At 42.1% G+C, this 10,838-nt stretch overlaps 1 protein-coding gene across 1 annotated transcript; it reads left to right on the plus strand.

Moving 5' to 3' along the window:
- Positions 1 to 1,062: 1,062 nt before the first annotated feature.
- rab18b (RAB18B, member RAS oncogene family) lies at positions 1,063 to 10,454 on the plus strand. The gene is made up of 7 exons (XM_053651912.1): positions 1,063 to 1,223; positions 3,112 to 3,167; positions 3,696 to 3,757; positions 4,361 to 4,433; positions 6,262 to 6,380; positions 7,297 to 7,363; positions 8,303 to 10,454. The coding sequence occupies exons 1-7, from the start codon at positions 1,156 to 1,158 to the stop codon at positions 8,473 to 8,475; spliced, it is 618 nt and encodes a 205-aa protein (XP_053507887.1). The 5' UTR covers positions 1,063 to 1,155; the 3' UTR covers positions 8,476 to 10,454.
- The last annotated feature ends 384 nt before the right edge of the window (positions 10,455 to 10,838 follow it).

Genomic DNA, 10,838 nt, shown 5'->3' on the forward strand with positions numbered 1-10,838 from the left:
TTCTTCCCAAGGGAAAATAATCTGAGGCAATGTGATACATGACTAAAATCTGTCCTTAATTTAACATGACTGAATATTATTATTATTATTATCATTTTGTACACGTGTAGAAGAGTAAAGACAAACAATACCGAGTGTATTGTTCAGTAAGATATGTTCAGATTGTGAATAAGAGTCCCGGGATGAGTACAGGACGGTCTATGATTACAGCAGCAACTCTTTAGGTACAAATCTACAGCACCTAAATCAGATGAACAATTTCACGTTCCTTTGCCAACACGTTGCGATTGAAATTTATACAACAAAGGTTTCTGTCTTAGATTTTTTACATCTCGCTTGTTACCGATTTCCAATCAGGCGTTTATCGAAGTCGCTCCTGTCGCGGCTGAATCTCACTCAGTCATATAGAACACTACGTAGGTTCTAGAACGGCGTTATTTTATTTAAGGCCTTAATAGGGTCCGTGTCCAGCGAACAGGAAAGGCGGTTGGAATACGGCCTGAACGTGTATTCGTACAGGGCTTCGATAATACGGCGTTATTCCTGCGTGAGGGCGAGTGGAAGACGGCGCCCACGTTGAGGCGGGTACTAAACTGCAAGTGGAAAAGCAAGCTCAGAAAGGTAAAGCGAGCCGAGCCGTACCGTGCAGTGGAAAAGTGGCTTTACGCCCCCATTGCCGTTACGCATACGGCTGTCCACATACTTTCGGCCATATAATCTACTTCCTTCCGAGCTTTGTTTTTCTTTGTAATGTATCTGTATGCATTGGAAGGTTGTATATGACAGAATGAGATGAAGTCATGGTTATGTTTTTTTTTTTCCCCATCCATTTCCAACAGTAAAAAGGGAAATAAAGGTTTATTGTGTCACACCTGATCTCAGTTCAAATGTCAAGCAGTATCCATGACGCCTTTAAACTTTAAAATTAAAATACGTATTTCATTTAAATACTAAGAAAGATAGAGACAAATGGACAATCAACTAAAAAATATATACGTTTTTTTTTCTCCCTGGGGTGCTCACTGGCTACTTGGGACGTCATCAGCGACCTCGGTGGCTCCGCCCACCACAAACGTCGCCAACCTTCAGACACAAACAGCGTCACGTCACCGCATCCAGCATTGTCTCGAGCGAAGCTCCAGAAAACCTCACAACATGGACGACGACGTGTTAACCACCTTAAAAATATTAATCATCGGGGAGAGCGGCGTCGGAAAATCCAGGTAACACGAATTATTATTATTTTTAAAGTGTATAATAGAAGAGCTGGATCACGGTGACGTGCAGAACTTGCGAAACAAACTTAGCATAGCTTGCTAGCTTCCATATGCTAGCGAATTTAGCTGTCCTATCGCGCTATTTTCAGCTAAACGGTAAAGCCTTTTATAGTTTTATTGTCTTATTACCATCTACATGTATTAGTTTGACATGCTAGATGTTTGAATGTAATGTTTTTTCTGACGTGAAATGCAACTTCATTTCAAGCTAACGGCGTTCTTTTTTCTTTTTTTCTTTTTTTTTTTTTTTTATAAATGTGCTCAGCTGTCGTATAAGTCCCGCCTTCTACGCCACGATTGGTTGGTCTGTTCCCTCTCGCAGCAATCTGATTGGTCGACTTGATCTGTCAGCCAATCGTAGTATAGAAAGCAGGTTTATCTGGAAAAAAAAAAACGGATAAGGAAGCAATCTAGTGTAGTGTTGACTAGCTACGTACATTTTGACCGTAAATTTCAGACGCAGTTGAAGAATATTTGATTTAATATTACCTAAATGATGGCTGCATAGACTAGTACTCATTCCCGGCATCTAAATAAATAAATACCCCCGATACAGCTAACAAGATTAGCCTGCTAACAGGATACGAGTCAACATGACGACGGTGTTAATCTAAAAGCACAGTTTTTTTTCATCATGAAACCGAAATTATACCTCTGAACAAAGAGTTTAACATGTTATCAAGGTTGTCATGCTTGTTATTTGATATTAGAGTTTGGTGGTACATGGGTTAGGTCAGTGAGTCCAAATATCGCTGTATCAGAAAGAGTTGACTCTTTGAACCGGTTCTTCAAAGAGCCGAGTCGTTCCGAGTGACACATCATAGAGTAATCTGCATAGAGTAATACACTGACACTTTCATGTCTCTATCTATCTATCTATCTATATAATTTGTTAGCACGTTAAACCAAACATCTTGCTGGTAGATTAACCAAAAAATACGTATACATACACTACTAGTGAGGTGGTGTTCAGATCGAGTCGACTCTTTGAATCGCCAGTGGTGTTAATCTTGTTCTGTGATGAATGTAATCAAAATGTTTGGATCCAAATACTTCTTTTAAACATCTGAGTGCATTACGGAAGCCGAGCAGTCATCAGAATGAGTGGAAATTAAGCCGGACAATAATGTTAATCCAGGCAGGATTACATTTGTAGTGCCTGGCTGGTTTTAAAAGGATTCAAATTGTTTTTCTGTATATTCAGTTCAGTTTTAGGTTTAGATCCATAATGAGCAAGCCAGAGCTGACAGTGGCGAGGAAAAACAACTTAAGGACAGCATGAGGAAGACAGGAACCAGGCTCAGAAACTAACCTATCCTCTTCTGGGTGAAGCCGGATAGCGGGATTGCAAAAAAAAAGTTATTTTGTTAAGTACAAGTTAGAGTTAAGGTAGATTTCATGGAACGTCCATAGTTAGGCCAAGAAGAACAATCATTAGTCCTAATATCGTCCAACGAGTCATTTGGAAGCCGAAAGAGTCAACTCTTTTTGGTTAGCTGACTGCCGTCCAAACCAGGGTGCATTCCTGGCTCGGGATAGACTCTGGATTCACACTTACTGACAGTGAATTAATGCAGATAATAAAGTCCTTTTCTGAAGTGTGTGGGGAAAGAAATTTAAACCCGATACTTGTGGAAGACGAACGGTTTGCGATTCGTGAATATATTTGTGAAGTCTTGAGTGTTTGGTTTCGTTAGAGACAAGGGTTTAATCCGACCTAGCGTAACAATATGGGACGCGGTGGGGGAGAGGATTTGCTAAGATGTTTTTAATGTGTCTTACTATTCATAACGACTATTCATTATTATTATTATTCTCTCTCTCTCTCTCGCAGTTTGCTCCTGAGGTTTACAGATGACACGTTCGACCCAGAATTAGCCGCAACGATCGGTGAGTCAGAGGATTGCTTTCCCGAACCGACTTATGTATTACCGCTACCATCGCTCTCTATGAATTTCAGACGCATTACATCATTTGTAGACCGATATAAGATTCAGATCGACTATGTTGGCCTTGTAAATATGATGGGTTTGATTCGTCCCTACAATACGCGAAGCCAGAAACGTTCCTATGACTAGGTGCTTTCGGTTTCTGGATGGTAACGTAACCGCAGACCAAAATTAGACCAAACCGAGGCTTAACGTTGAGCCTAGATCACCACTGAGGTAAACAATTTAAATACCAAACACGGGACTTTTTTTTTATTATTCTGTTAGAATAAAGTCAGCTATTTTATTATTTTTTTAAACCCATCAAATGTAAGTGACCGGCAGTTAAAATTATAACCAGCTAAATAACACTTATCGTAGCAGTAACTGCTTTCGATTGTAGGCCAGGTGTTGTTAGAAAGAAATGCAATGAAACCTGTGAACAGTTTTAGAGCTGTGGACTTTTAAAACCGGTGTCTGTGTGTTCTAGGTGTGGACTTTAAAGTGAAAACCATCACAGTAGACGGCAACAGAGCCAAGCTTGCTATATGGGTAAGTACTTACACGTTACATATAAACTGGGACCGGGAGAAGACCAGGGGATTACCGGGTTTTCCTATCTTAAGTTGTCCAGGTTGGGCGAGTCTGTGCTGAGATGCTTTTCTGCTCACCGCGGTTGTAGAGAGCGATCACATGGAGTTGCTCCGTCCTTCCTGGCAGCTCAAAAGGAAAATCTGGCCATTTTCTTCTGACCTTTCTTTATAAACAAGGGTGTTTAAACCACAGAACTGCTCACTCGATGTGTTTTTTTTCTTCTTGTTTTTCTTCCTGTACAGGTGGTTTTTTATATATATATATATATATAAACACTTCTATTTATCTGCTTTATTAGTATTGCATCCTAAACTGGATTTCGTAGTAGTCCTACTTGTTATCTAATTTAATACAATTCGAACACATCTGCCAATCAAGCAGTAGTTCATTTTGGCCACAAGGTGTCGCTGTTGCCATTTCAATGCTGTTTGTTCAATGCAGGGAGACTCGCACTCGAGTCCTGGAGCGTCGCAACACGATAAGCTGACGAGTCCGATCACCGCGTGTGTTTAATATCTATCTCTGCGTAATTAAGTGGGTTTTTTTTTTGCTTTTCCCCAGGACACAGCCGGACAGGAAAGGTTCAGAACTCTGACGCCCAGCTACTACAGAGGAGCACAGGGGGTAATATTAGGTAAGCGAAACCTGTCCAACCCAAGACGACCCCACACACACACACACCCACGCATGGTGCTCACGTCCTAGCGGTGTTTCATCACTGATCGTTTTGAGGAAGAAGTGACGTGGCCGGCTGTAATAAACGATGAGTCAGAGTCTGAACGAAACCTTTCACTGTTCAACTTGATCTAGATAGCAACAGTAACCGAGCGTGGGCGGGGCTCGGGGTCGGGGGTAAAGATCCCTTTTTATTTTTCAGCTTGGAAGAAACACGAGCGATGTTTACACGCACACGACACGGCACTTAAGATCTAAAAGCAGTTTGGAGAAGAATCTTTTTGTTAATATCGGTTCAGATGTTAATTCAGTACCGTGCTGTTTTAACAGTTATGAGTGTTAAGGAACCAGGAATAAAAGTACTCCATCAAATAAATGTTCTACAGTTATTTACTCTCTAACCAAATTCATCATCGGGCTTCATGCTCTTGACCCGTGTCTGCGTCTCTCTGCTGCTAGATGATTGGTCAAAAGTTTGCGGACGCCCGACTGAATCGTTTCTCATGATCTGAAGGTGTGCGATTAAACGTGTGAAATCGGTGCCGAAGACACGGATATTATCGTCCCGACGTATTCATTTCTTTCATTAGACCAAAACTAACATTTTATTTACAAAAATAATCTTTTTTTTTTTAAACTGACGACTCGGAGAGAAATATTTTTCCGAAAAGCAGCCGATAAGTTTCCGGCGTCGGTGTGAACTCCTTTAAGACTGTTTAAAAAAACATCTCAGGGAAATTCCTGAAGAAATCGCTCGAGAAAACACCAAGAATACATTTCTGGAAATTCTAGGCAGAAAGGGTGTCGACTTTGAAGATGCTAAAATATTAAATTATTTTGATTTATTTTGGATTTTGTTTATCACAACATAATTCTCGTCGTTCCATTTGTGTTACTCCAGAGTTTTGATCACTTTATTATTATTATTATTATTATTATTATTCTAAAACGTGCAGAAAAATAAAGAATGAGTGTGTCTAAACTTTTGAGTGGTTGTGTGTGTGTGTGTATATATGTCAGGACTTTAAATTGTGACATTTTGAAATTCTAGACACCGCATACGCATTTTTTCATAAGAAAGTGTTTGTCCTTGAGTCTGGAGTCTCTGGAGTGGCTTATGATATCATACGCGAAGAATTTATTTGATTGAAATCTCTTTTAAAAAGTCGTGTAAACTGCAGTGAAACAAACCAGAGAACAATGCTCTCTTGTGTCGGTGTCAAGCTGTCATCGCTCGTTCCGTCGCAGAAAGGGCTGCGCATCGTCACAGAAAAGCTCGGCCGAGCGATCCAAATCTAATATCAGCTGGACCGGGTTGAGAGCTCAGTCAGACAGCGCTGTTTACGTGATCGGATCCCGGTCTGACAAACAGCTTTATCAGACCGGCGATGTGTACGCGAACGTGTCCGTATCGATTACTCAGGTATTACGCCACTCTGTGTGTGTTTGTTAAACACGATGGCCTGGTTTATTGTTCCCCAGCGCGCTAATGCTTTGTCCGTCAACAGAGCACGCGCGTGCGTGTGTGTGCGTGCGCGTCTTTCCGAGAGGACACACGATGCGCACGTTGCCCGACACGCGCCTGTTTCGAATCAGCCGCGTTGTAAATATCGAGAGCTGGAACTCGTTTAGGAAGGTGCTAGCACTCGGCGCGGGAACGCTAGCGTTCGCTCGCGTACGTCGTTTACGTTGTAAACTGCATCCCGTCTCGGTCGTGAATCAAGATGTCCGCCGGGTGAATTAATGCACAGTAAATGACTGCAGTTGTTCTCTCCTGTGCGTCTCAGTGTACGACGTGACGAAGCGGGACTCGTTCACGAAGCTGGAGAACTGGCTGAGCGAGCTGGAGACGTACTGCACGCGCAACGACCTCGTCAAAATGCTCATCGGGAACAAAATCGACAAGGTTTGTACACGCTACGCCACGCAACGCGACGCCTGTCTAGTACACAAAGGGTTTATGACGCACGCACTCGGGGTTGCGCTGCTCCAGGAAAAGTTCCTCTTACCACACTAAAAAGTGTTTTTATTGCTTTTATACCACAGCGACTTCGCCAGCATTTACAGAATGTGTTTATTTATTAAAGATCGACATGTCGTGCTTTTTATCCATTTTTAGCTACTTTTAAAGGTGTGAAACATCCGTTTAACAAGTTAGTTATCATCTCTTATTTCTGACGGGATCGGAATCCGATGCGGTCCGAGGCCACGCGTCTCAAGGTTCGACGTGTCGTGGGTTCCGATATACTTTTCTGCTCACCACGGATCTAAAGAGTGACCGTTGGCTTCTTGTTGTTATTTTTGATTATATTTTTCTGCCCGCTAGGACTGGGAACTCCTTCCATGGACAGATATATATGTTTAGGATCCAAGTGTGTAAGTCGTTACCGTAGAAACGTTAATATAAACCTGCAATTTGTTACTGTTAGAGCTGCTGTTATAGAAAATGAATCTGACCAATCAGAATTGAGATATCGATAGATCTGCGGTGTCTTAAGGAACTTGACGTCATTTTAGTACGCTGGCTAGGATCACCCTCGACTTTATTTTGCGTCATCGTTCGTAAGAGGCTGTCATGGTCTAGTATGCAAATCAGCCGGTCTGATTTGCATATTCATAGATTGTGGATTTCGTGATCAGGTTAATTGTTGGGAAATCATCATGTTAAGCAGTTTAATATTAATTATAGAAACGTTTCTGTTCTTTGAAGCAAGTTTAGGGTGACGTCAGGTGATTCAGTGACCGATTCTTTATCCTACGCTGCTGAGGTGTCAGAATATTCAAATAAACGTGTGGGGTTTTTTTCTTGTGTTTTTCTGCAGGACAACCGTGAGATGGACAGAAACGAGGGCCTGAAGTTTGCTCGTAAACACTCCATGCTGTTCATCGGTAAGCTCGTTTATATGTACAGCCGGTCAGGGGAAACGCTGGGACGGACTCGCGGTCGTATTCTCGGACGGATCGGTACAGCGTGTTCCGCTGAACACTGCCAGGAATATATATTTTTTCTTTTATTATTTATTTTCCATCGTGTCATTCTTTGCTTAATAAGATCAACCTTTACTTGTCTTCGGCCTGTTTTTTATCAAGCGAAAATAAGGGTACCGATAATCCACCGTGTACTAAATATACATGAGCCGGAACTAATAAAGCTGAAGTTTTACAGTAAAAATCCGGAGAGCGAAGATGTTGACATGTTTCTGCGTTGTGTAAACCACCGAACCCGGTGTGAAATCTGACCCGCCGCCGCCTGCCGGAGTCGTCGAGTTGGCCCGTGAACGTTGCCTTACGCGCTCCACTGACGTCATCGTCGTTGCATCAGAGCCTCGTGTCCTTGAACTCTCGGTTCAGGTGTTTCGAAACGCGAGACGTGAAATATCCGAAGGAAACGAGTAGGCAAAAGTGCTGTAGATGAGACCTGCACCAGAATTAAACCTTTCATATATAATATTTACTTCCTTTTCTCCTCCATCTTGACTAGGAATGTGTAGCGGTCTTCACACGATCACACAGGATCATTGCTTTCGGGTTTTCTCCAGTCGTTAGTCTGAAATTATGAGTTAGGAGTTTTAGTCAAACGCAGCACTTTATTGTAGCATATGTTAAATATTGTATTGTGGCTCCCCCTAGTGGTCAGTCAGATTACAAGCCATCAAATCAAGTGGGAAAAATGCCAAAGAATTGTCCATTTTCATTTAAACACGTGTTTCTATACTTAATACGTAATCTATAACGGGTAATTTCAACAATATTAATGGCCCAGTTATCCGTGTTGTTTAATTCCGGCGTAGATCTTACCCCCTCGTTCCTGTCGTTTCTCCTCCTCAGAGGCGAGCGCTAAGACCAGGGACGGTGTCCAGTGTGCCTTCGAGGAGCTGGTGGAGAAGATCCTGCAGACCCCGGGCCTGTGGGAGAGCAGCGTCCAGAATCACAGCGTTCAGCTGGGAGAGCAGCAGGCGCACAGCTACAGCGCATGCGGCGGATACTGCTCCCTCATCTAACTCCCACAGGGTGACAATTCCACCGGACTGAGACACGAGATGATGGAGGAAAAAAAAAAAAGAAACGAAACAAACAAACTGCGATTTCCTGCTTCTGAACGAGCGGCGAAGGTCGTTCGGGCTGAACGGGGAAGACGAAGGACGTTCACGCACCCTGTTTGTCCTTCCACTTTGATTTCTGTATGGTATTTTATCTAACTTATCATAGAGCTCCGTTGCTGTCACCGTGTCACTTATACTGAAGCAGAAGGACCGATGCTGACATCAATGTCTCGCTCTCTCTCTCTCTCTCTCTCTCTCTCTCTCTCTCTCTCTCTCTTTCTCTCTCTAGTATAATTATAACAGTTTAAAAACAGGGGCCATTAAAGTGAAGAAAGAGGGTGTGATTAATTTCTCTACTCGAAGTATAGAGACTGTCCTACACTTTCCATCAGGTTCCACCCCGTGCTTCGTCCCCAGGCCTCTTTGCTCTGTCTAATATAATATATTTCCTTTATTTTTGTAATCATTTCGAGTGTTGGCTGCTTTGACCCGGCTCCGAGCAACCATCCCGTTTGCTGTTTTTTATAATCCGTCTCCTCGCTTAGCATGAACCTGCTAGCTTCTCTTCAGAAATATTCACACTAAAATATAAGGAATGCCTTTTTTTTTTTTTTTTTTTTTGAGTTCTTATCGTTCTTCCTTTATCGTCTCCGTGTGATTTTTACATCCGTAGAACATTCTTAAAGTGCAATAACTTTTCATTTTCATTCATGGACCACTGATATGTACAATTCTAGCACGCGCGTACTGGGTTCGAAATGTTAGGCTTTTGGAAAGGTTTGGCTGGATCCCAATTTTTGTTTTGTTTTGGTGACTCCTTATTGTAGACTTGGTTAAGCCTCTAATCGTTGTGTTAAACATGACCGCCACTGTTGATATGACTACACACTAAATCGTGAGAACTGGGTTTAACATCAATAGTTCATGTCCTGAGCTTAATGCATTCTGAGACTAAAGGGTACGATTCCGGTACCCTAAACCCTTTGTACCTTTACAACGAATCTTTTACCTCCATGAAGAGCAGACAAATCCTTAAATCCTTTTAAAGGTACGCTACATCAACATTTCCAGGCTAAAGCAGTGTATTAAAGGTTCAAAATGTGAAAGAATACCACCTGGGCGACGTGTACCATGTTACACCCCCCCCCCCCTCCCTTTTTAACCCGAGAACGTATACCCGAGAGTGTATATTAAGCCTGATATTAATTTAAAGCAGTTATTAGTGCTTTCTTTTCATCTGGAAATTGACCGATTCCATTTTAAAGGGGCTATATGTTAAAGCGACGTTTAAAGCACGTCACCAAGCCGCACCCTTCTGCTTTTCCCGACAGTATCCGAGCATCTCGCAGGCAAATAAAGAGCACGTGCAGTCTTCGTTTCCTGTCGTTTCACACGTCTGCCGTATTCCCGATGAGCTGAAACTTCTGAAATCCCAAAAGAAACAAGAAGACGAGGTTCAATCGAATATGCGCCGAGCTACCGGTACTGTGAAATCTGTAAGAGATGCGCGTTTAACGTGCTCCGTCCAGGTGTGACGCGTCACGGGAAGCTTAAAACGGGATCGGCCGACTTTTAAAAGGATAATAAAAACCCGCCTAGCGTTAACCAGACGTGCGCTTGGCGCCTTCATTAACTGAATAAAGTAAACCCTACATATAATACACTGACACCTTGGAAGTTATTATTATTATTTTGGGCTGTATGGTTATCAGACCGTAATATTCCTATCATGAAAGCATCAGACAAATGAGGAATTATATGAACGTCTTTTGATCAGATTGATGGAAATTCCTGCAGTTAACGAGCGCGTGTTACGGAGCTGCTCCGATTTGCTCGGTTCTGCAGGATTCTGTAATGCGTCAGGATGGGATCGGAAGTGTGTCACTGAGAGAATCCGTACTGTTTTGTTTTGCAATAAAATTTCACTTATGATCCAACTGCGTTATCGTTTTCTGTTGTAGATTAGATGGGAATTCAGCATTATTTGACTATGTCGAGTTTATCGGCTACACTTTCCATACACAGTGCCTTGGAATTTTCTACATTTTGTATAGCGTTACAGCTCGGGCTGGGCGATACGACGATATGATCACGATATTGTGATGTCATCATGCATTTTTTTTTTTTCTGATTTGGTGTCTTTTTGTTTTTTTTTCTTCTTTACGTAATCGTTAAAATGGTTTGTTTTTCAGTTTTTGCTGCCGCTTTTTTATGCTTATTTTTTATTTATTTTTTTTACTCGAATTGGCGAAAACGCAGTCGCACAAAATTGTTTTGCACGCTCTTTCGTAGTCGTTTGTGGGTAAGTAAGACCTTTTTAG

This window comes from Ictalurus furcatus, chromosome 20 (assembly GCF_023375685.1).
Source record: "Ictalurus furcatus strain D&B chromosome 20, Billie_1.0, whole genome shotgun sequence".
NCBI lineage: Eukaryota > Metazoa > Chordata > Actinopteri > Siluriformes > Ictaluridae > Ictalurus > Ictalurus furcatus.